This window comes from Eulemur rufifrons, chromosome 2 (assembly GCF_041146395.1).
Source record: "Eulemur rufifrons isolate Redbay chromosome 2, OSU_ERuf_1, whole genome shotgun sequence".
In the NCBI taxonomy this organism is placed as follows: Eukaryota; Metazoa; Chordata; class Mammalia; order Primates; family Lemuridae; genus Eulemur; species Eulemur rufifrons.
This window is the reverse complement of record NC_090984.1, coordinates 104776988-104804530: the sequence shown is the minus strand read 5'-3', so window position 1 is coordinate 104804530 and position 27543 is coordinate 104776988. Positions and strand designations below refer to the sequence as shown.

General features: G+C 37.1%; 1 protein-coding gene across 8 annotated transcripts in view; it reads right to left on the bottom strand.

Moving 5' to 3' along the window:
- NRXN3 (neurexin 3) overlaps positions 1-27543 on the bottom strand; it is a 1493796-nt gene that overhangs the window by 773237 nt on the left and 693016 nt on the right. For all 8 annotated transcript variants that reach the window (XM_069465175.1, XM_069465177.1, XM_069465179.1 and 5 more), the window contains one exon: positions 15666-15785. In XM_069465175.1, coding sequence (XP_069321276.1) covers positions 15666-15785 — 120 coding nt within the window. The remainder of the gene's footprint in view (positions 1-15665; positions 15786-27543) is intronic.

Genomic DNA, 27543 nt, shown 5'->3' with positions numbered 1-27543 from the left:
TTTCTCTGAAGACTGACACTGCCCTAAGCAATGTACAAGGAAAATAATCACATAGTCCTGACCCAAATTAGAATATAAATGATACACAGATAAACATGTATAAACATGTTAATGCCACACAAATTCAGTAGAAAGCCCCACTGAATATATGTAGATCAACAAGGTAAAGAGGGTGGGTCAAAATAGATAAAGGAAAGTTTAGGACACATTTAGAGAACAGAGTTTCCCCACAGGTGCTCAGGCTTTTGAAAGTGAGTCCAGAAAGACTCAAAATGGAATATTATGTTTGGAGAAAAGTCTGAAAAGCCTTAATCGCCATGCTATTGAGATTTGAGATGTTTAAGCATAAAGATACATTTTGACATGGAGAAATATGATGCAAGGCTCACATCTGATAACTTCTTCTGGATACATGCTACCTTGCAAAGTAGAGAACAGGATATTAGAGAAAAGAAGAGAAAATGGTCAGAATTTAGGAACAAAGCTTGGATGGCCACAAAAAGGGACACATGGAGGGCATTGCTAAGCTAAGAGGATATGAATTTGCAATATAACAAATTGCCAACTGCATGACTGTCTCTAGCCATACAGCTGGAGCCAAGAAACCAAGCAGAGGAATTTCCTTAGAATTTGCGTAGTGAGTAGCAGCTGACGAGGCAAGGGCTCTGGAGTACTGGTGGGAATGTCATTCATATAACTGACTGAGAACTCCAGATGGGGTATGGAGGCAAATGCATCCTTTGAGACTATTGAGAATAGAAGGTAAAGTCCAGAGACCTAAGGGAGGCGAGAGGTGCAAACTTAGGAAGCAGTACCAGCATAGGAAATTCTCTTTGCTAGGTGGCCAGGCATCTGAGGAAGCCGGGTTATTAAGAAAAAACATAACATGAAAATTGAATTCACCAAGGACTACACAAAGGATGGAGTAAGAAGAAGGTTACAAGGGAGGACCTCAGTTAAGAATTTTTTTTACATCTACTGAATGTCAGTAGATGCTGATGATAAGAATGGGAGGACACAGCATAAAAGATGTGTGACTTTAAAAGAAGAAATATCACCAAACAATGGTTGTAAAATCATAATCTGATTCTAGGAAACAAAAGTATTAGAACAAAAATATCCTTCACTAAAGGGGACTTTAAGAGATGCTACATCAATGCAGCATGTCCAGATTTTAGTTAAAGCATCCATGTCAAAGCTATAAGGGAGTTTTTTTCACACCACGAAAATATCTACCGTAAAACAATGGTGTGCTCCTGTGATGGTAATTACTTCATCATTTGTGGTCTGCTACTTACTTGGCATCGAATGTTTGTCATCAGAAATAAACACTATTTATATCAACACACGTCTACTGCACAAAGGCTCAGAAGTAAATAAATCACACTTCCTTCTAATTAATAGACTAACTATAAAGAGAAAAATCATGCCCGTATAAGGATACTTGACAACGAATTTAAATCTTCATTATCTAAATATCCTAACTAAATTCTTAAGACTCTTGTTCTCAGGAACAATCAGAGTCTGGAAGTGTAAATTCCCTACATGATTATTGTTCTCAGAAGTGCCCGCTCTTAAGACAGCCGAAATTTCTCTTTTGGTTTCCCTCTCCACCAATCCTCCTCTGACATGTCAAGCAATCACACTCATATTTCCCTTCCCCAAATATTATCAGCTTCATGAGTTTCAAAGAGCTAACTGCATTCTATTTGTTGGAATTGATTATCAAAATCACTATGATTAAAATTTTTATCTAAGCCCCCAGTGTTTGGCAGCTGAGCCCATCATGAACTCCTGGGTAATGAGGAAGGGATGTAATAATGTTCATGAAACTTGGCTTCTTGTTCAGTCAAACTTCACTGGAGATCAATATGCAGCCACCTTCCCGTGGCAGGCAATAATTAGTGCATTAGAGCACTCAGATAATAAATCAGAAACCCCACAGTATCCCTGCTTTATTCTGTGAAGAGTGTTGCTGTGAATAAGGAATAAGAGGTTGGCTATGCATCTTCCACACCCTGGCATCACGTTTAAAGTTTTAACTGAACAGCATCAAACTTGGCCTGGCCTGGCCTTAAGAACCTCAGACTCAAAGGCTTTTCAATTAAGGAAAAGTGACTGTGACATTATCTCCTGTGAATAGTCCATTGGGAAAACTAAACTAGGTGATATTTTACTGCTCTAAAAATAACTTAACATCTTTAGTTAAGATTACATATATTGAGATTCCTGTTAACAACAGACATTGCAAAAATTGTAATTTTTTTCCCCTTAACCTTACAAGTGACAAGAGCTGAAGACTCACTGGCCAGTAATTCTCTATTCCAGGCAAGAAACAAAATTAGGATATGAGATTGCTCTAAAGGCAACAGAATCCCTCAGAATGCCCGTGGAAGTGCTGCTTTAAAAATTCAGAATATTTACAGGAAAGGTAGATCATCTAAAACCTACTTAGGCTTTTGGTTGAATTACACAGACTCATAATCAGGAATATGTTTAAATTTTAAATTAGAATATACAAAACATCTGTGCTATTTGAGTAATCTAATACCAGTGACTGTACCACCCACACACACCTCACATACACAGTTAACCTCTGTTCTAGAGGACCCCACAGTCAGCACCGTGTAGGAAAATTGATTCCCTAGGGAATAGGATGAATACACAACAAGAGTGGTAATTAATCTAAAAATTCTACTTGCTTTATTTATTGGTGACATTTCTCTTTACAGGAGGTTTTACATTTCCAACATAAATTGCTACCTGGAACCCTACAAAAACTCTTTCCCAGGTTCTATATTCTGCTTTGCGACCATATTTCTAACACTGTTAAGAAAGCTGGGACTTTTGCAAGATTCTGTAGTGAGGTTTCCTTGTAGTAATATTAATTGCCAAAGTCTACCAGTTAAGAAGGAAAAGAAGGAGGGTTTGAACCCACACTTTACTCTCAGATCATCATTAATCCCCCTTTAGATGCCTAGAGAGGCTGTTTCTCTGTCCTGAATATAAATGCAGTAGGATTTGGGACAAGAGATCATTATAGACTTCAGTGGCCAGAGAAGACTAGTGAGAATAGGTAAGACTTGGGCTGGACTCCAAAGCTGTGTAGGTTCAGGGGAGGGGGCATTCCAGAGAGGAGGAAGTACAGCAGCAAGGGCGTGGGACATAACGACCACAGAACATGCTAGTGACAGTGAGAAAATAGACCTTATTAGAGAACACAGTAAACCATGAATACTAAAGGAAATGTGGTTCAAAAGACAGTTTTTAAAAAGCAGATTATGGAAGACCTTGAAAGCCAAGGCCAAGTGTAGGGTTTGGACTACATTGGAGGTGACTGCAGTACTACAAGGAGGCAATTGAAGTTTCATGAACGGAAGAGTAAACAGGCAAAAACAGTATTTGGGGAAGATTAATCTGGAACTGGTACACAGGATAGATTTCAGAAACACAAGCCTGGAGACCAACAATGGGGAGCTGAAAGACTGTCAAGAGAAGCAGCAGGGAGAATCATTTTTAACACAGTTGATTGCTTTAATAGCATTTCAAAGCAACTTTCTCTTTCCTGCCTTGCTCTAAGTCTGAACAATCCGCCACCAAACATTCCATGTGACAAGAGATGCAGCTTTAGGAAATATATCCACAATCAAATATTACCTAGGAAACCAAATATAACTAAATGCAAAATGCTACCCCACACTGGGAAATAGCTGTGAAATTTGGTTATGGCTGTGTTTATTGTTCATTAAACTTTATATAATAGGAAAATATGCTAAATTAATCCAAATGCAAATTAAATAAGTTAGATGTTGGAAATACATGTGGTGTGTTGTAGGGATTGGAATAAAGCCTCTAACAATACTGAGAGTTTATGTGGCTAAACTCACTTGTTTTAATTTTTTTTTTTCAAATTGCTCTGTTCTCAGGATTTTTCATGAGTTGGGGACAAGATGCATGTGTGCTCATGTGTACTGAACCGTAGGCCCTTTTCCAAAGCTCACCTTGCCCTGTCCCCACCACCAGCAGGACACTGATGTGAGCTTTAACCAAATGACACTCCTGAGTGCCAGAGTGAGGGAGCCATATGGGACTGTTAGGGAGGGAAAGGAGAAAGAATGCTTACTCTTGAGGATAAATAAATCCCAGATAATATCTCCCTGCCCAAATCCTTTTTTCAGAGATGAAATTATACCCCAGATATTGAGAATTCAGGTGGGATTAAGGGGCTTTCTGTCAAACATCTTCAAAGGCAGGCAGATACCTAATCTGTGGCCCAGGCAGACACATTATAATTACAGAAATACATAACTTGCCAAGTGACTGAGATGCAACTAAAAGTTCACACATGACTTGGTAAGACACAGAAATAAAGATATCTGAATAGAAAAAAAATGTTTCAGAACAATTGGGAAAAGTCCTAAAGGAAATTTCTATTTATTTATTATGCATTATATATATATGAAAATGTACTTATTTTTATTTTTATAAACATGTATTTGGTTTTACTTATATAGGATATCTGGGTAGAACTGCAATTTTAGATTTAGTGGAGGGCTGATTTCAAAGAACACTTAGTGGATTTACCGGGAAATAATGCCTAGAGTCAGATGCTATTGTTTCCTATCAATGCTCCTGAGAGTTGTTACAAAGCATTTACAAGGTTTGGCTGAATTTTCCCACAGAGAAATAAAAATTTTGCAACCAAGGGTGTGCAAAAATCAAGGAACTTTTGTGTTTTACATTTTCAGTATATAGTGACTCTAACTTCTTCAGCCATATAGTACTGGTTTTGGTCAATATAAAACTCACCAAAAATTGATGAAATGAAATTAAAGTTCTACTGTCTCACTTGATCTCTAGAGTACTGAATTATTACCAGAAATCTCATCATGTGAAATAAACCACAACATCTCTTTGAACTTGAGTGCCACAGGAAAAACCAAGACCAAGAGGCTCCTTTCCCACATATGTTATAAGAGCCTTTTCCTTGCAACCACAATCCACTATAAAAGCATTTCACTCTTATGTAGATACGTCTGTGAATAACTGTTCAGAAACTTTAAGGCTTTCTTAGAGAAAAGAGAAAGGCAACAGTGAAAAGAAATGGAAACATCTTGCAGTTTCCATTTTTCATCTGAAGAAAGAAATTGCATATCGGGATGCTTATTATAATTCCTGTATGGCTAAAAGCATTCCTTCTGGCTAAAAAATACCTAGTCCTGGTAGAAATACTATTCATTTCATGAAAAGAACACTAGAATCTTTGAACAACTCAGACTTTGTAAATACGCAAGGCTCAGTCATTCCTCCAACAAATATATCTTGAATGTCCACTATGTGCTTGACATCATACATATTCTGAAACAAGATATTAATAACTGATACAATTACACATGTTTTTCCTACTGCCTTGTACTTTTATATGTTTTCCAGATTTTCAACGGTGAGCTTGTAAATTTTATTATCCAAAAAAAATCAGGTAGAACTAAAAAAGTATCAACAATGCAAGGTCCCTTCATTTATTCTGTGCCCATGCAGCAAGACTGTAAGTGCAGAGCAGCGCTTGGGGATCAAAATAAAGACAGTCAATGGCCAAAAACACTACCTGGCATAGAAACATTTCCACCTTCCTGAAGTCTCCAAGTTCTTTGTTTGAAAACATGTTCTAATTTCATTTGGCAAAGATCCGCAGGATAAAGGTAGGTGAGAAAACAAACTATAATTCTAAGTAAAGGAAATCCTAAGAACAACTAGCTGCACAAGCCAAATCAATTCCTGCACCCACTGAGCTTAATCAAGTGTTATCACAGGGACTGGAGAGAAAAAGCCATGGGGACCTCGTAACAGAAACTCAGATGAAGAAACACTTGATAGAGACACATTTTCAGGCATGTAACTAGCTTTGTGTAGCTTCTTACAGCGTTTTCTTTGACTGCAGGTCTGTCACTGGAGTTGATAGTTTTTCCCAAAAATAAATACATAAACAGGCCCCAGAATATCCCATACTTCCAGAGCCATCCCAGGACTGATGTAAAGCCTGAAATTATCCCTAGCGTGTGTGGCTTGAAGCACATTATGTGTTAGGTCTTTTCTCTCCACCTCCTTATTTTCACAATGCAAAGATGAAGTGAGGTAAAAAGAAACAGGTTGATGTCCACTTCTAGTATAGATGAAGCAACAAAGATTGGAACTACAATTGACCTGATACAACCAGGAAAAGGACAACACACAAAACAACGGCTCACAGCACACTGGAGAGCAGACAAAAAAAAGGCAGTGGTTTCTGAAAGAGAGATGATAAACAAGGAAAGACCTAAGATTGTCCCAGTTTATGGCTTGAAAGAATTTCTGCACAATGGAGCAGGGAAGGGGGTCGCAGGTGGAGACCAGCTGACTTCTGCAGTTGAGGAGATGAAGCTGAGAATCAGGACTGTCAGGTAGCTGGAATGCATAGTAGATATGTTTTAAAGACATTACATGGAGCCAGAGAAAACACATATAAAAGATCACATGTTATATGATCCCATTTATGTATTCAAGGAGAGACAAAAATAATGTATGCTAATACAAATCCAAATAGCAGTGGCCTTAGAGAGGAGAGGGGCTTGCTGGAAGGAACACAAGAGAAGACCCTCTGGGAGGATGAAGCTGTCCTTTATCTTAACTGGGCTGTTGGTTACATGGGTATACACTTTTGTCATAATGAATGCAAGATCTGTGCATTTTGCTGAATGTAAAGTTTGCCTCAATCAAAAATGCTCTCCTTCTCCCCTAGAAAGAAAGTAAAGGAGAAAAATGAGCGAAGGGAACCTAATTATATGTATCAGCTCTATTTTACAAGACAAGATAAAGTAGTTTTCATCTTTTTTGGCTTTAGATGTAGAAATAAATATAAGAAATTTTAAGTCTATAATGAAAAATACATTAAAATCGCACCTGGATGTGACTAACAAGGTAATATAAAAATTGTCTTCTGTGAACCAATAGGCTCTCAGTGGATTATGCCATCACCATCAATAAGTAACCAGCCATGCACACTAAAAATGAATGGGCTATAATTAAACAAAGCAATAAAAATGGTTTACAAATATAGCATGCTGAAGATGGCTGAAATGAAATTAGTGAGGCCACAAATTCCAACAACTCATAATAATCCCTGACAAGCTACAGGACCCTGAATTGTAGAAATTATTTCTCCTTGAACCATAGGTCCAAAAGTCAACTTGGGATTTGTCGAAACTAATATTTCACCTGTGAGTTCCAGCTTATTTTCAAAGAGAGTTGTGAAAAACACAGCTGCAAGCAGTTCTGGCTCTTGCTGAATCTGTTTGAAATTGCATGTGCATTAATATCAGCCCTCAGTGTCACTTGAGGATACCCAAAATTGTCCCTTCTAGTTATCAGTGGAACTTAAAAGCAAGAGTGATTTGCATGGACAAGCTAAAACTTGCATCTACAGAACTGAGAATGCCAGCATCTTCATCCTTGCTTTTAAAAGACCCTGGGCTTAATTACCATCCTCTGGCTTCCTTTTGGCTACACTGAATATCTGTGGGCCCAATAATAAAAACAGATGTAAGGAGATAACTTTGGGCATTACCACTGGTGCTGCCTACTCATAATTGCTCCCTTTGTATCTTTCTTACCTTCTGGATCTTGCCCTCACTATACTGCTCTGTTCCTCTCAGCCATACTGACTTCTCCAGACTAAGCCCCCTGCCTGAGTGGATGTACCCAACTTGCAAAATGGCTATTGTTTGATGGAACTTCTGATCCTGCTACCTGAGCAAATCAGTCATAACAATGCCCTTATTTAAAGTGAATAAAGTAAAAAGTGAATAACATACCCCCCACCTCACAAACAGCAATGTAGGCACCAAAAATTACAGTATAATTGATGCTAACAGAAGTAGTTGAGCTATGCAGCTATGTGAATCTTAAATCCCTATGAATTCAGACGAGTTTTCAAGAAGCCTTCCTCTGGGTATTCAGGAGACCTTGGCAGTCAAGAGTCTAGACTTTGCAGTCTAACAATGTAACTCTGAATCTTTGTCCCCCAGACTAACAGTTTTGTCACTTTTAGCAAATCACTTGACTTGTCTGTGTCTCAGTTCTGTTGCCTCTGAATCTGGGATCACAATAATATCTACTTTTTAGGGTTGTTGTGAGGTTTAAATGACAAAATGACAATGAATTCAACACAATGATCGGCACACAGTTAAATGGTTAAAAAATAAAAAGCGATTGTATTTAAGAAAGATATTCAAGGTAAAAAAAGGATATGAAATGGAATATATGGTAACTATTAATAAAAAATCATCCAAAACTTAGGAAAAATGATAGGGGAAAAACCATGTCTTTTCAATTACGTATAAGGACATTATTTAGCAATACTGCCCAAGAAATATTTAATTCTGTTGGAGAATGTGCCTGTGCTTGACACTGATACTTACTATTAATTGGAGTCCAGAGACCCCAATACTTATTATTAATTGGGGTCCATGAGATGACATGTTAACCTGTAGATTTATGTTGAATAGAGAAGATGACATCAAAAGTTATGGGATTTTTGCTCCATGGGACAGTCATCAGTTTTAAATCTACCCTAAATTTATATTTTAATATTTTTAGTGCCTATAAATATCCAGTTCTTCAAATATTCCTTTGTCATCTTGTTGTTTACACTTTACCATCTTGTTGTTTCCCTTGTTAAAGAATTAAATAAATCTGACACACATTCCTTCTGTATTTGTATGAGTGTTTTGTTTTTAACTTTATAAAAATTATATTTGTATGAGTCATGTTTTTAACTTTTAAAAAAAAATTATATCAAAGAATAGCCAACAGTTCCATAGGGGCTATTTTGTGCCATGTCTTAAATTTCACAGTTACAAATTCGATTTATGTTTACAACATTCTTGCAAGACAGAGCCTACAAATTATCTGCTTTTTAGAGGCACAGAGGAATTATTAACTTTTCCAAGGTAACATAAATATGAAATGACAGTCAAGATTTGAACACAGACCATCCCATTCCACATTAGTGGTCTCACTAATTCCGCTATGCTATATGACATACTGGAATTTCAGTAAAGCAAACAGATGGGAATCAGAAGATCTAGGTAAACAGAGAATGAAAATATAAATAGTTTGGGGGAGATATCCTAATTCTAATTCTGTAATGGCTAAAAATATTTTAATTCTAAATGGCTTTATCTAAGCGTTAAGACCCACATACCTATAGCTTTCAGAATTCCACAATATGATAAAATTAACAAAAAAGAACACAGTTTCCCTTTTCCAACCCTATATACTTATGCAATTTGGATGTCGTGAAGACTTGCTTAAACACCCTAACCTAATAATATAGATTTTAAACTGTTAATATTTCTAATAATGACTAAGTAGTAGAAAAACTAATAAGAATGTAAACTTTCATGCCAGACAAACCAGAGTTCAAGCCCTCATTCAGCTACTTGATAACTGTGACTCCACTTTTCTCATTGTTACAATCAGGACAAGAGTAGCATAGTATTTCTTAAGGATTTTGGGATGATTAAAGGGATGAGATCTTTATAAAGTCTCTAGTATGAGCGTCAAGAACATGCTAAGGACATGACAACTATCAAATATCATTAGTTATAATAAACACTGCCGTTACTCCTATTTATTAAGTACCTATTATATTCCTTGTGCTATAGCAAAATTTCAAGAGACTAAGTGAATTCAATTTCATAGGGTTAGAGTGAGGACTGGTATTTAAGGCATTTGATTCTATAGCTAATTAAATCAGTGACTATGTTTTGATACCCTTTATCATTTAATAATTCATTACAAATCAATCTTATAAAGACTTGGTTTGTTATAAATAAATTTCCAAGATCACTGTCCACCAATGATCCAGTGAAATCATCGAGATTTGCTCCCTATTAGGCCTACATCCAGGATCCAGCAACGAATTCAGTGTGGGGGAATTTCTCCCCAGGAACTGAGCCCCATTATGTGCATTCTACTAAAGGAGATTAGGAAATCTAATAATGTGTTTTATATTTTGAAAAATGCATTAGCATGCAAGTTAAACCAAATAAAGCACAGTACAAATTTCAAGCAGAGTGTGATGATCTTAGTCATACTAATGCTCAGAATAAAGACAAGAAGGAAATAGCCAGAATGTTCACCGTGGCTGTACCATATTTCTCTCTGCTTGCTTGCTGGAATGCTGCTTTTCTTTCTCAACCCTCTTCCATACCATATTTGCTTATGACATACTTGCAAATTTTTCAAGACTCATTAAAAGTTCAATTAAATCAAGTTCAATTAAAACTATACTAATAGCAGCTTCTCTTTTTTGTGGAGTCTCAACCCTGGAGGTGCCATCACTCTACTCCATGACTCCTCACTGTATACTGTTCATGGTTCTATTGAAGCACCTTCATATGTGTCTTCCCCCACTAGACGAGAATGTCTTTGAGAACAGAACTCTATCTTACTCATGATCATATCTGCAAATAAGAAATGCCTGGTGAGTGAATAAATGAATAAATGAATAAATGATGAAGTGTGTTCTAAGCAGCAAACAACTGAACTTCTCACAAATGGCTTATTTGATGGAGAAGCAAAGTATGAAAACAGGGGAGGGATATAAACACATAACCAAAAACACAGATATACTATACTTTGATATATCCTTAAAAATTATTGCTATACAAACAGTTTCCTAATAGCATAGGTTCATAATATAATGCCTACGTACTTATGTGGACCCAAGTGACAGAATTGGTATACACAGGTCTATCCCCTTGTTTGTACACTAAGCAATGCACATAATGCTTATTTTTTCTGAAGCCCAAATGGAAAATGTGTTTTTAACAGATTTAATCAATATACCAACCTACATTAAAAAATAAATAAACCCACACAATGAATAAAAAGCAAAAGGCTAATCAATAGTCAGCACTGCAGCTTAACAGCCACTCCAGCAGAAAACTGTTCGAAAAGGTGCTTCACACTCCACTATCTGTACAATCCACAGCTGCTTGCTATTGATTTGTTGTGAGCACAGAACATCTATTATCACATGCCACTGTGAACCTAGCAATATCTCCAACGAGCAGCCTGCAATGTACGACTAGCAGGGTAGCACAGTGTAGCTGGCTGCTGAGAGTGGGCCGAGGACTCACATCTATTCCCTTTTTTTTTTTTTACCCCACAAAGCCATTATGAAAACCCAATTTCTAAACTCAGGAACTTAAAGTGTGTTAAAGACTCATGTGCCACAGATGTTTCCACATGTGCTTCTCCAGGGCACAGAAGCAGTAACAAGACCCCAAAATTGTATGCAACTCAAAACAGTTGTCCTGGACATGGTAAAAGGCAACAACATTGTTAAGGAGAGATATGAGGTGTTTAAAACTATTTTCACAACGTAACTACAAATGACAACCTTTTGTATATTCGTGGGTGTATGTAGGCAAATTGGATTTTACACAATGTTTTTTGATGTTATGAAGGAGAGAGGAACTCACCAGCAGACTGCCAATAGGAGTAGCACGGCCACACAATATGGGAAAGGGATTCTTGATTCACCTGATGGTGAAATGTCTACAACATGCTAGAATTATCCAAGCTCTCAGTCCTCCATTTAAAATACCAGTAACAACCCAAAACCCAAGAAGAATATCCCTATAAGAATCTTTGTAATATTCCGTTTTTGTTGTTGTCCTTAAAATGTGGTCCAACGCATGTGTCATTAGGTTGATTTTCAAGTGGTGCCCACTGTCTGAGAAGTCAACCACCTCAGTTACAAATTCTTCAAAAGAACTGAAGATTATCTTTGGAAAATATTACTTATGCATCCTTCCATGGATTTTATTGGATGCTACATTAACTCAAAATTGATTCTGGGATGATTAAGTCCATTATAATATAAAAACAGCCCTAAAAGTCAACCTAAAAGAAAGAAATTCCCCATGACTTTATCATTAGACAAAATTGTAGAAGGTCATATCTCAAACTATATAAGACAATTAATAAATCAATTACACTTCGGTTTTCTAATCAGGTGGAATTTTTTTTTTCTATCCCAGACAAGGGAGTCACACTTACTCAACCATGTATCAGCTCTAGAGAGTATGTGTTACACCTTCACTACCACCATTCCAGCTCTGCATAGCTATCTTTATAAGAGTGAACCCGGAATTCACCTTACTGCCTCCATCAACCCACCATGCTTTTCACAAAAAATGATAGAATAAAGTGAAATTTTCCAGGCTTGGTTTATTCATACTAAATGAGATGAAGTTTTACAATGTACACTCTATTATTAATGGTGGCAATATCTATGTAACAGCACCTTAAAAGTGTCAAGCAAACATCATGTTCGGCAAACAGGGAAGAAAAAAAAAAAGTCATAAGTGACAGAACCAATGTTAGAAGGAAATACCCTACAATGCAGACATTTTTTAGAACCTTACAAGTCATGACATAATTAACTTTTTTACACATGATGGACTAAGTACCTCATTTTGGAAAATATGAAACCCAGCCATCTCTCTGTTGAGCAAGTTTCTATTCTTGGATGTATAGTAATAAATTGAGATGTTTTCATTTCATTAAGGATCAATCTGTTGCCCTGAGAAACTGCTCATGGAAAATGAGATATTCAAAACTTTTTCCCCAAAAAATGTTTTTTGCCATTAGATTTCATCTCTAACCTATTCACATTTTAAGGGATAAAATTTATTTGCGATAAACAAAACATTCTACAGAATATTCTCTTCCAAAGAATTAGGTAAAGGCCAGATTTCCTTGATGGGCACTCCACTTAAAATGCCATGACCCACTTCTGTTACTAGGTCAAGGGCAGGCCCTTTGTGGAATGCATGTTACCGAAGTAAAATCACATGGAGTCATTATGACCTCTGTGTTCTCCCGTATGACTCAGTATGATTTTCTCTTCTCTTTCATCCTCCTCCTTCTTCTATCAGTTTATTTTATCCCTTCTTCTTCTTCTTCTTTTTTTTTTTTTTTTTTTTTTTTGCAATTTCCCCCCTGCTCTTGCCCATGGTAAGAATGAGCCTGTTGAATTCTGCTGGTGACTAACACTCCACTCCTGCTGCAAGCTAATCTACCAAAAATGTATCAACAAAGGTAAGCACGCAGAACATCAGATAGGTAACTTCATGTTGAAGACGTTTGTGAGATGAAATAGCAAATTACAACCCAAAGGTTCAAGGTTGATATGGAAAATAATGATCTATGATACAGTGAGGCTGATTTTCTAGGTGGAACAAACTGGCTCTGATGATATTTCTAAAACGGAAGTTCCCCCCAAATACCTTGGATACCAATCACTGGATACAGCATCATCCACTGTAACAGTTGCAGGCACCCTGCCATTTGGATATATTTGGTTGGATTTCATTGAAAATTTATACCCAAACTTTGATGTCACTTCCTGTATGTCTGAATTCTATATATTTATCACACTCCATAATTAAGATGTTCTTGCATCATTTCCATATAGCTAACCAATCACAGAAGCCCCGGTCCACTCTGAAGCAAGAGACTAGGAAAGCAGACTGTATTAGCGATTTGGGATCTTAGGTCTTCTACAGTCAAAATATTCAACTGCATAATTCATAGAATGCAATTTGAAATATATTACCCTAAGTCTGGATATCACAGAAACATTTTTGAAGCATATGATTTTGCTGCCACAAAAGAAAGCTGACATTTTCCCAATCCTGGTTAGAGTACTTCATTATATACCAACAAATTGTCCAAGTCAGATAATGTGATTGTCCACATCCTGAACTGAGACACAATCTGCTCTTGATAAAGTCAGAAGCAATCACAGAAAGCTGGAAAAAATTCTACTTGATTTTTAACGGTAAACAATACCTGGTCCCAGGTAACAGAGAAGAATGTGTTAATGACAGAAAATTACATACACACCTTCTGAAGACGGTACATATTTACACAATTAGAATAACTTACCTTTCTGCCTTTTCTGTGTGGAGAGTCTCTTCCTGATCATTTTCTACCCAGAGTGGGGTGTATGTGTGATAAGGAATAAACTTGTGAGCATAGGAAGCATTATGTCATCATTTAGAGAAAAACGCCTTCCTAGTGAGTGCTATGCAGACAAACTGAAGGAAAAAGAAAGAACGCATAGCACGATTCCCCAGGTACTCCGGATGAGTCCATAACAGCCTGCTTCAGAGTGAAACAATATTTCCAAATCACAAATATGCAAACAGGATTTCTGTAATACCAAAATACTTGGCAAGAGCAATCTTATGCCAAAACTTTCTGTAGATATTTGTGCCCTTTCCATGACAAATATAGAGGCATATGCTTACATATTTAGATGAATGGAGATCATATAATTTTCTCCCTACATTGACAAATTTCCAACTTGTTTCTCCTTAGTGTATCTTAAAAGAATGAAAGAACATATGGAGCAAAAGGCTATTGAGAAAAATGGAAAAAAGAACTATAAGATACCACCATACACATGAAAAAAGTTGAAAAATAAGGAGTCAAGGAAAACCAAATAGACATGAAGGACATAGCATTGTAATTGGTGCCTGCTCCCTTGTGGGCAAACTATAACATGACTTTACTATTTGCTCAGATAACATCACACATTGTTTTTATAAAACCAAGAGGTCAAATGAGTTTGGATTGTAAAACAAACTTCTACCGTGAAGGCTGCATTTAGAAAGTCAGAAGGTCAGCAGGGCCCACTAAGTCACGGCTTTTCAAGAAATTCTCTTTGCAATCAATAGGTGTTCAGAAATTTCAACTGTTTGCTTGTCTTTAAAATGGCCATGTTAAGAAAATAACTTGAGAAGGGAGTGAAGACACAGGTTATAGATGCCCACAGCATTCAAATATCTCCACCATTAGTGCTAGAATCACCTTCATGAAATCAATCTTCTATTAGAACTAAATCAATTGAGACACATGAAGCACCACTAATGGACAAAAATAGCAATCACAATGCTCTCTTCTAATATGAACCAAATACCCAGATATATACATAAAAAGCATACTCACAAAATATAAATATATAAACAGAACAGCTATGTATGTATGAACCAAAAAGATACCAATACATGTAGCTAGAGGGAATCTCTGCTTTATACTTGAAAACCCCCCAGGAATGCTTTAAACTTTTCTAATAAAAAAATAAACTCTGAATATCTTTGTCATTTAGAAGGCTTAAGAAATTCTCTACACTCAGACTTCTTGAAAAAACAGCTACACTGCTTAAATATCCTCTAAATTCTAGGCCATGCAAATAGGGACAGTCTCAAAATTGTTACCCAGATGATTTAATTAATGGAGAACTGAACCTCTTACAATAAAAATATTGCCTTAATCGCTTTTGATTGTTTCTCGGTCACAAGTATTTATTCTAATCTAAAGAAAAAACTCAGGAGGTAAGCAAATTGGAGAACGTATAATATTACTAAACAAGAAACGTCTCTTTGCTCTTCTCCTAAAAGCACTCGTCCTTTATTTTCCAAGTTCTTGAAGGAAATAGTTACTTCTAAATTTTTCAGAAGAGCCTTCTTGTTACATAATGTCCCTTAAGGTTTCTCCAAACTTCTGAATGTCTTGGAAAAGTTTCAGTATGACAAGGCTGCTGTACTTACGATCATTGCACTGGTTCCCAGAATAAGAGGTCATGGAACAGTCACAGGTGAAGCCTTCCCACTGCTGCATGCAGACGCCCTGGTTGGCACACGAATCTTCCTGGCAGGTGGTACTAGGTCCTAGGGAAGCACAAGAAAAGGGGGAAGAAAGAACAAGAGAAAAAAAGTGTTAAAAATTAATCAAATTCAAAGAAATCACTTGAGTTTACCATTCTCATGCTCCTAAACATTCAAAGACACAACCACCAATCTCATGCAACAAGAATTCAGTATATACAAAAAATGACAGCAACACACACTTAGCCACAAAGTATCAACAGTTACATACAGAAGGGAGAGGGCTGAACACGTTGTTCTTCCTTAGGCAGACTTTGCAAAAGAGCCTCAACTCTACCATTCAACTAGAAAGATACCTCATTTAGATCATGGTCTTTCTTAATGCGTAATGGTAAAGCAGGAAAAAAAAATGCATTCCCATGATTCTTAAGAATTAAGGTACAACGTTTTATCCTGAAACCAAAAGTCCCTGTGTCCACTTTGTAACATTAAAAAGATGTCTGATGATGTTGATAACAATGAGGAGGAGGAGAAGAAGGAGAAAGAGGAAAGTGTAGCAGCCAGCATGTATTATTTTGCAGGTGACAAGCAATGGATACTAAGCAATTTATCTACATTATCTCACTGAGGTCTCCAGTGACTCTAAGTGGTAATTGTGATTACCTGCATTTCATAGATTTAAAAAAAGCTGAGTTCAGAAAGGCAAAATAATTTACCAAAAGTCACACATTTGGTAATTAAAGGATGCTGATTTTCCTGCTTACATAGACTAACCATGACACCCATGCTCTTGACTATATCAATGGTTCTTAAAGTGTAGTCCTCAGACCAGCATCACCTGGGAATTTGTTAGAAATGCAAACGCGTGGGTCTCACACTCCATTCCTGCTGAATTAGAAACTTTGGGGGGAGGCATAAATCTGTTTTTACAGGCTTCCAGAAAATTCTGAAGCAGTTTAAAGTTTTAGAATCATTACAGTACCCCACACATTGCTACTCTGGGTACCTTAAAAGTGGATTCTCTTAAATGGAGTGTGCATACACCAGAGGATGCAAAAGAGAATTATTTGAGATATAAAAACAAAATATTAGAAACTGTGTTCCTTTTTTCATTTTATTCTCTATGATTTCTATTTTTGTGTGTCTTTCATGTGCTAATAATATGTGAGAGCAACGGTACATGCATATAGTTTATAAATAAGGACCTATTTTGGAGGGATCCTCAAAATCTTTTACTGATAGAAGCAGGCAATCAAAAAAGGCTGATGATCTCTGTTTTACTGAAGGCAATTAACATCCCTCTTTAGGTCAGCCTGGTGCTTCTCTGCCATCATTCTTTCTATTTTACTGTTATTTCCTGCCTTAGCTTTGGGACTAAAGATAAACCTGTATCTTTAGAATTATCTGAGCTAACAGCAAATATCTTAATATTAAAGATAACTCCATGAATTTTCCAGAGAACCTCAGTAAAGGCAATGAGTCCTTTGACTCAGCAACTATATTAAGAACTAATGCATAAAAGCACTTGACCGAGTGAAAAATACAACCATTGCAATAACTGCATATTTCAAAATTTCCAAGCAAAGCCTCACACAGGCACAGAATTATTGAAAATTAAGAACACAGGGTCTTAAGGATGCACGTTCAAAAGAGATACATGATTACAAAGGTTCATCTCCTGGTGACAACACATTTTGTATTTATTCATGAAGGGTGGAAGCAGTGCGGGCCAGCACGCATAAGACAAAGCTATTAGGATATGACATAAGAAAGTTCAAAACAATCACTAACACTGGGGGACAGAGCTGCCACTGGGTTTCTGTAGTTCCCATTTGCCATGCGGTTCCCCCATGTGGAGATGAAAGGAGGTACATGGTCATGTTCTCAGTGGGTCTTAAACTTGAGCATTGTGTCCTACAAGTTTCATTAACAATGGCAAATCAGGACAGCTTCTTTCAAAGGACAAAAGCTTCTGAGAAGTCCACAGGGGCTCCCTGACCAAACAGCTCTCACCAGACAATGGGCTAGTAATTCAATTGTACTCAAGAATCAGAAACACATGGAAGGTTTTACCTTGAAAGGCAGCAAAACAGCAAAAACTGGGAAAACACAGTAATTCTTCACGTGTTGATTGAATCAGAAGACAAAAGCTTTTCCGGGCCTTTCCCCTCCCTTCTAACTTTCAGATTTTCTAAGATCCAGCCTGAATGCCTTCCCCAGATGAAACATTCCTCAGTAACTTCAAGCAATAATTGTCCCCCTTCTTAGTGGCCACGGCAATTATTATAATTCTCCCCCTTCTTAGTAGCCACGGCAATTATTATCTGCTTCATTGACTTACATATGATAACACTCAATTTAGCACTTTATTACACATATCTTCTGCTTATATAATCCTCTAATTGTTTCATATTTTTACTACTTATCATCAAAAGATTGAATGTTGCTTGCTGTTGGAAGTCATGTAACACGCTTTGCTCAGGTCCTTGCTGTACTAAATCTACCGTGTAGATGCAGAAAAAGCGTTTCAGTAATTATCGGGCTGATCTGAAGTGTAGCCACCTCTGATTTGCCTGTCTCACACTTCCAAAACCAGAGTGTGAGAGCATGTGCTCTGCAAAGTAAGCGCTCTTTCCCATTTGTCAAAGGTTGGTCAGGAATTGAATGCAGAGGGAATTAAAGGTTATTTCCCAATTCCACTGAATTTGTTTCACATGCATAGAGGGGTGAATGCCATGTAGAATCAGCTAATCCTGGAAGACTGACTACATTGTAACTATCCAAGAGCAAGAGCATTTGCAGCACAGACCAACAGAACCTGCAATGACTTCTCATCAGTCTGGGAATAGCCTTGTACTTCTTTCACGGTTGAGCTCACAGGGTCCCTGCCTCCTTCTCCAGCCTCATTTCCCACCACTCGTCCCCAGCTCACAGTGCTACAGCCACCCCTTTCTCCTTTCATGTCCTCTCTAACGCAAGATGCTCAGAGTATTGGCCCCAAACCAGCAGCATCTGCATCTCCTGCGAGCTTGTGAAAAAAGCACACTTTCAGTCCCCACCCAAACCTACTGAGTGACAGCAGGGTTCGGGAATCTGAGTTGTGGCAAGCCCTCCAGGTGATTCTGACACCTGCTCATGTCCCAGGACCACAGACCTAACACTGCAAGCCCACTCCTATCTTCAAGTTCCTTTGCTCCTGCTGGACCCGTGGCTTGAAATGTTCTTTCTCCAGATTTCCAAATCACTGGTTCACTCTTATTCTTCAAGTTTTAGCTCAAAATGAGCTTTCTCCAAACTATCCTACTTAAGGAGGCCCCCACCGGCATTACATTTACCCTTCATCATGTCTTCCTGTTGATTTAACTCCCAACAATTACATGGCCTGTTATTAAATTGTTTAAGTTCCCATCAACATGGGACTATGTACCTCCTTTCAAGGGTGGCCAATTTTTTAAATATCAATTAATAACTGTATATATTTATTCAGTACAATGTGATATTTTGATATATGTTTACAATGTGGGATGATTAAATCAGGTTAAGTAACATATCCAGCCCCTTACATACTTATTTTTTTTGTGGTGAAAACATTTAAAATCATTGTGCATTTCAAAATTGCTAAAAGAGTAGATGGTTAAATGTTTTCACCACAAGAAATTAGTCACCATTCTATGCAATAGATCACTAAAGCTTACTCCACCCATCTAATTGAAAATTCGTGGCTTTGTTTTATTTATTAAATATATAAATTTTTTATTCTTTTTTCTTATTTTTTTTTTTTTTTTTTTTTGAGACAGAGTTTCACTCTGTTGCCCGGGCTAGAGTGCCGTGGCGTTAGCCTAGCTCACAGCAGCCTCAAACCCCTGGGACTCAAGCGATCCTCCTGCCTCAGCTTCCTGGGACTACAGGTGTGCGTGACCACACTTGGCTAATTTTTTCTATTTTTTAGTTGTCTGGCTAATATATTTCTACTTTTAGTAGAGGAAGGGGTCTCACTCCTGCTGAGGCTGATCTCAAACTCCTGACCTCAAGCAACACTCCCGCCTGGGCCTCCCAGAGTGCTAGGATCACATGCGTGAGCCACCGGGCCGGCCTCATTGAAACTTTGTACCTATTGATCAACATCTTCCCTTTCCCCACCTACCCCGTTTTCCCAGCCTCTTGTAATCATCATTCTACTCTCCACTTGTGTGAGCTCAACTTTTTCAGATTCCACATATAAGTGAGATCATGCAGTGTTTGTCTTTCTGTGCCTGGCTTATTTCACTTAGCATAGAGTCCTCCAAGTTTATTCATGTTGTAGCAAATGACTGAGTTTCCCACTTTTCAAAGGCTGAAAAGTATTCCATTGTGTATATATACCATATTTTCTTCATCTGGTTATCCGATGAAGGATACTTAGGTTGCTTCCAATTCTTAGCTCTTGTGAACAAAGCTACAGTGAACATGGGAGTACAGCTATCCCTTTGGCATACTGATTTCAATTCTTCTGGATATATAATGGAATTGGGATAGATGGATCATACGGTAATTCTGTTTTTAGTGTTCTGAAGAAAATGCATACTGTTTTCCATAACGGCTGAATTAATTTAGATCCCCACCAATGATACACAAGGGTTCCCTTGTTTCCACACCCTCACTAACACTTGTTATCTTTTGTCTTTATGATAACTATTCTAACAGGTATGAGGTGGCATCTCACTGTGGTTTTAACTTGCAATTCTCTGATAATTGAGAATTGATAATGAGCTTTTTTAATATAGATCTGTTGGTCATTTGTATGTGTCTTCTTTTGAGACGTGTCTATTTCAGTCCTTTATCCATTTTCTGATTATTTGTTTCGTTGCTATCGTATTGAATTTCTTATATATTTTGCATACTAGCCCCTTGTCAGATGTATGATTTGCAAATATTTCTCCTAATCATGGATTATCTCTTCACTCTGCTGTTTCCTTTACTGTGCAGAAGCTTCTTTGTTGGATGCAATCCCATTTGCTTATTTTTGCTTTTGTCATCTGTGCTTTTGAGGTCATATCCGAGAAATCGTGGCTGAGATAAATGTCATGAAGCATTTCCCCTATGTTTTCTCCTAGTAGTTTTACAGCTTCAGGCTTACACTTAAGTCTTCAATCCATTTTGAGTTGATTTTTATATATATGGTGTGAGATAAAGGTCCAACACCAGTTATTGAAGAGACTGTCCTTTCTCCATTGTATATTCTTGGTATGTTTGTCAAAAGTCAATTGACCATAAATGCATAGATTTATTTCTGGGCTCTCTATCCTGTTCCATTGGACAATGTGTCCGCTGTTTGCCAGCACTACTACGTTCTTTATTATCTATCACATCTCACTGGAATGTAAGCCCCTTGAGGGCAGGAGTCAGTCTGTCTTACTTGCCTTTATATCTCAGATTTCTAATATAGCCTTTGGTATAGAGTGAGGGCTCAGAAAATATTATGGAATAAAGGAAAGAATTAAAGAACCAAAGAAATAAGAAAGTTATTCTTTTAGAACTTAAAGCTAAGTGGTTTTTCTAACAATTTGCCCCTAAAATTTACCAATATCAGTTCACGTAAGTCCTCTCTTACTTGGAACCAATTGTTTTCTTTTAGGATGGGGTGGGGTGGTATTATTTAATTGACCATATTTCCTCCTCTGACTTAACAATTTAACAATTAAACACATCTAACCTCACCAGATGTTGAGACAAGAACTCCTTGATGTCCCCTATGCCCAGGTACAGAATGTAATAGCTAGGTGTTGAATGAATGAGAGCCTGGCCTAAACCCTAGAACACTTTCTAGATGATCATTTTATAAGCTCCTATTCTTACTTCAATCTATTTAGGTATATCCCTTCCTGAACAGAGTATATTTAATGTCAAACATAGATAGCAGTGTGTCAAAAAGAAAGAAAAGGAATAAAAGAAGAAAGGAAGGAGAAAAGGAAAGGAAAGGAAAGGAAAGGGAAGGGAAGGGAAGGGAACAGAAAAGAGAAGAGGAATCAAGAAAAGAAGAAAAGAAGAAAGAAAAGTTAGAGAAACATGCCTTAGGGCAGGAAAAAAAAAAAAAGAAAAGCTTCAACAATGCTTCTCACTAAACATCTATTGATGTGAAATCATGTACAAATCAGAAAGAGAATATAACAATGGATATGGCTTACACAGCACTTAGTATGTGTCAGACACTGTACTAAGTGCTTTTAAGATATTAATTCAATTAATCTTCATGAGCACATGATGAAGCAACTGTCATTAAAAGTATTAAAGAATTAAAAAAAAACAGGAATGATTTTTCCCATGGGAGACACACAGAGTTTCAGAATTAAATAATTTTTTCACTGTTGATTCAGTCAGAAAGCAAGGATTTCAGAAAAGTATTGAGTCAGAAAGCAAGGATTTCAGAAAAGTAAACCAGGGCACAGAAAAGTTAGGAAATTTTCCCAAGATCTCATAGGTAGCAAGTAGCAGGGCAAGATCTTAAATCTGAGCTTGCTAAATTCCACAGCCCACCCACCTAACTTCTGATGGATGTGGGTAACCCAGAGAGGAGGAATATGTGTGTATGTGTGTGATGTCACTGGATTAACAAGAACAACTTAAATAAGGTATTTCTAATCTACAACCAGAGAAAGATGACATTTTAATATAAGGATTTGGCTTTTTCATAAGGACAATTTTCAAATGTCATTTCAATTAAAAATTCAATTAAGCATAAACAGGAAGATTTAGTTTTGTCCAATCATACGAACAGAAATCTGTATCAAATATATATATTTATAAGCATAACAGACAATCCTAAAGAATGATCATTTTTTTCTAAAACACTCTATTTCACATCAACCTAAAATCCCATTCTAAGATAACACAAATCTTTAGAATTACAAATTTACAAAATCTTTTTATCATCATTATTATTAATGTCTTAAAACTGCACATGGCCTTAGGAAAGCCCTGTAGAGAGTTGGTGTACACACTTTTACATTTGGTATGTAATCAGTCCTCACTAAAATAGTCATATGTCCTTTTCAGAAAAGATATTCCATAACCTAAATATTTGTAGCCCCATAATGTGCTGAAATAAATAAAATAAAATGCTGACATTAAAGAAATTTAGAAATCATGGAGAAAATTGATAGAGTCTAAAAAAATAAAAATTAAGACAGCTTATATGTCAATAATGATTACATATGATAAAATTAAAGAGAAAATAAGGGAAAATATTTTCACATATGTAAAAAATCAGCTTAAATAACTTGATCATAAATAAAACACTATTTAAAACAAATTAGGAAGAAATACCAATAAAAATGGATATATGATGTAAAAAAAAAGATACTGACTTTTCCTTGTATAGTGGAAAAAGTAACAAGGCAACAGAAGTACGTCTGGAAAAACTAAATAAGTTGTCAATGATGTTAGTACTTTGGTTTCTAACTTTGAGCTCTGTTTTTAGTTCACGGAGAAACATCAAATTACAACTTGTTTCCTTACAATGTTTTTCAGATGGTAACTCTAATGGCTGCCACAAATTTCCCATTATTCTTCCTGAATTTGGGATTATTTTTCTGTTTAAGAACTACCCCATACAGTCATTTTCTGCCTGTCACTGCTCAAATCCGCTTTCGCGACACATACTCATTGATTTAGTCAACTCTTCTTCACATTCTAGAAAACCAGAAGTTGATAGAGTGTCCTTGAAACAGAAGTGCTGCTTGAAGTTCAGGAAACAAGCATCAGAAGGCATTTTCCCTCCATTTTTCCCCAGGTAAGACTTAATCAATCCTAAGCCTCAAACATCCCAATGTAAAATTGAGAAATATTGCTAAACCAGCACCTGCTGGTTCTGGCAAGACCAGAACTGAGTGGAGAAGTGGAGAAGTGGTGCTGGGTGTGTGAGGAGGGGGGGACAGGACAGGCCTGGAGGCCACGTCCACCAAGTCTGGCTTCCCAATGTCCATTATTCAAAAGGGCCAAGGCTGGCAGCCTGTAGCCAGCATCAGGTGGGACTGATTTACCGAAATTCAGCAACTTTAATCACAAGGAGTGAAGCACTTGTCAAAGAGCTCAGACTCTCTGACAGTAACCTACATGTGAGGTCATCATAGCACAACTCTGTGCCAACCACAGGATTTTCTTTTCTTTTATTTCAGTATATGATGGGGGTACAAACATTTTGGTTACATGATATGACTTTGCCTCATGGTGTATGAGGCAAACAAAGCACAGCTTCCTTGGGAAGGAGCCTTTTGAGAGTTGCCATGGACTATCTAAGGAGATTTTCTACCTTAAACTTAATATTCCACCCTGGATAAGTGCATAAACCTTTCCACCTCTACATTTTTTAATTTAAATTATTTCATGGAGGAAAAAATAAGACAGAAGTAATTGTGTGGGAAGGAAAAAATAGAGAAAGGAAGACGAATATATATATATATATATATATATATATATATGCATGTGTGTGTATGTGTGCATGGCTCATATAAATAAGTCTATGGAAACCCTACAGGGAAATTTTTTTAAATGGTATTCATGAATTAAGAAAGAATTTTATCATCTTCTTGAGCAATCTGTAGTTTCTACTGCTAAAGCATAAGAATAAAGAGTTGAGAGAGTACAGGAAGCGTGTGATGGTTAATTTTATGTGCCAACTTGACTGAGCTAAGGGATGCTGACATCACTGGTCATTCTATATAATAATAATAAAATATTATTCCTGGGTGTGTCTGTGAGGGTATTTACAAGAGAGATTAGCAATTTAATTGGCAGATGACCCTCCCCAGGGTAGGTGGGCATAGTTCAATCCACTACGATCCTGAATAGAGGAAAAGGGAGAGGAAGGGGAAATGTGCTCTCTCCTTGAGGTGAGATACCCATTTTCTCCTGCCCTCAGACACTGGATATTGGGGCTCCTGGTTCTTGGACTTTTGGACTCAGACCAGGATTGACACCTACATGCCAACATAAGATCTATCCCTTTTAATTGGCAGAAACCCACTTCACATATATTTAATTTTAAAATAAGAAAGCAATGATCCCTTAAAAATATCAAATGTCTTTCTTCATATAGAGTCAATGGAGAAGTGAATAGTCTAGGTTACGTTTTACAGAAAATAAAGCAACATCAGGGAACAGGGTCATAAGTGTTATTACAAAATTTCATTGTCAGAGAGACTTATGGGTGGCTTTATTCCCAAGATTATGATTTTTGCCTTGAAGGTAGGACCCTATCTATGCCTTGCCAAGGTTCAGCAAGCCATCAAAACCACTCTGTCAAGCATGTCCAGGGGCTCCTGGCTTCCTCTTCGCAAATGCAGGTTTAAAAATGTCACATGATTAGGGTGATGAGAAAGACAAGCAATAAGATGTAACATTAGGAGCAGTTTCACTAACATTCCTATTCTCTTCAATCGCTCATCCCTCTCACAATATACTGAGTATAGACTAGATCATGCCCATGCATGGAAACTGGATGAAAATTGAGATGCCTTCATGAAATCTCTGATTGAAGGTATATCACTGGCAAATGTTGAATAACCAGCACTTCAAAGGGAAAAAAATGATTGGTAACATGTGTTGATTTTAGTAGTATAAAATGCTCCCACCATAGCCAATTTTAAACTATAGCATGTTATATCATGTCAATTGGCTTGCAAAATTCCTGAAAATTCCTGTGTTGGTGCCAGCTCCAGCACAACACTGCCCTTGGTGGTCAATGAATTGAAAAGTATAATTATATGAGTAAGGCAATTTATGCACATGGCAAACTTTCTCGATAGTGGAGAGGTAGGAGTTGATGCCTGCCCCAGTTAAAGTATTTGTAAGGGTGAGAAGATGACTGATATCAAAAAGCCTTCTTGCTCAATCCACCCTATTTTCAGGGGCGACATGGGTTATAAAGGTCAAATAGTTAGATCATTCCTTGGGAGGAAGGGATGGGTAAATTCACACCTAATGTGTACAATGCACAGTTATCTGGGTGATGGGCACACTTATAACTTTGCCTCAAACAGTACAAAAGCAAAGTATGTAACCGAAACATTTGTACCCCTGCAATATTCTGAAATAAAATTTTAAAAGTTATGGACAAGCTCTCTTAAGTCAATTCTGCTTTAGAAAATGTGAACTCTTTATCTGCTTTTCCTTCTTTGCTCAGCACTGATATAGTGGTCCTCCAGGGCAGTGGAGGGTACTTTAAAGGAGAGAGAAAGAGAGAAGGGGTTTCAAAGGCCAGGCTCACTCAACAAAAAGGTATTCAGTTAAAATACTTTGTTTTAATGAACACTGTAAAAATATCATCTAGAACTTATTGAAATGGTATTGATATAAAACCATCTACTATAAAGTCAGCATTGAGGACATTCTCAGATACTCTCTGGTCATCTATGTACTGTTTCTGGTTTGGAAATAAGTAAATTCAGATTCATACCATATGGCATAATAGGGAAAAGAAGGTCACAGTCTCTAAAATCCAGTTTTATGACTTGCTAGCAACGTGACCTTGGGCTGGCCACCTATACTCTGAACTTCAGTTTCTCCATCTCTATAATGAAAATATAAATTGTTGCTACCTCACATAGCATGAGGATTAAATTAGACAACATATGCAAAGCCTGGGAACTCATCCATGAAACAGGCATAACAATATCTACCAGGTAAGGCTGTGGTCATAGTGGAGATCCAATGTGCCAAGTCTTGGTGTGCACCTACATCAAGTAGACTCTCAATAAAGAGTATTAACAGTTCTTCTGGGGAGGAAAACAATCAGATTCTCTCCTCCCACTTAAGTTGATATATAGCTGATGAAGAATCCAGAAACAGATGCATTAAAGTAGCAAGCCATATTTACATAGTTCTCTTGTCAACCTCTCCTGTGTAGTGTTGAGAGACAAGAGGCAAGAATAATAGTGGGAACTTCAGTTTAACTTCTGTCTCTCTTATTTTCCATAATGAAAACCACTTTGAGAAACTGATTTCCATTAGGTCAAGTACTACATTTTATTACATAAAATACAATAGAGAATGTGATACAGTCCTATCTTGGAAAAAAATGACGTGAGGCACAATATTCCTCACAGTAAAGACAGTTGGGGAATGAAAATTTCCTTTACTTACTAAAGCTGTTTGGCTGATGCCAACTCTCCTCTTAAATACCTTAAAAAAACCTTCAGATTTTCAAGGGACCCAAACCCAATACACTAATAGACTTTTTCAAAATAGCCAGCGCTCAGTACCCAGATCCAATCAATCTTGGATCCTGCCCATGTTCTGGGGAGAGGGGTAACTTACATTTCCACAAAAAAAGGAATTCAATTCCAGAAATAAAACCTGATAATGAGAATTGTAATTAAAAATGAGGAGATGATATTCTAATTAATCACCTAATACAATGAAGAGTTATTATTTTATTCCTCATAGTTTATGTCATCTGCCTCACTCCCAACAGGTCAAATTTAATATTTCTTTTGATAGCTCTATAGCTCCTTTCTCACATGGACAAGCTTTCAGGGAATATTTTCCTCTCTAGTAATACCCCTCTCGAAAACAAAAAGGAATTAGAAAATTACTTCTGAACATTCTATACAAATTGTCATTCTACCCTAGGTATGCTAATACAAAGACGGCACTTTTCAGCAATGCAACGTCCCCCATGTGCTTCAAGGAAGTACCATGGAGAGTTCCAGCTCTTCTAACCTGGGGCTGTGTAAAGAGTCTGGCCTCAAACCAGGACGGTCAATGAAGTACTTCCTTGACATCTTTTCTCATAATGTGTAAGTATATCTGCTATTAACTAGAATAACACTGTGGCAGTGGAAGG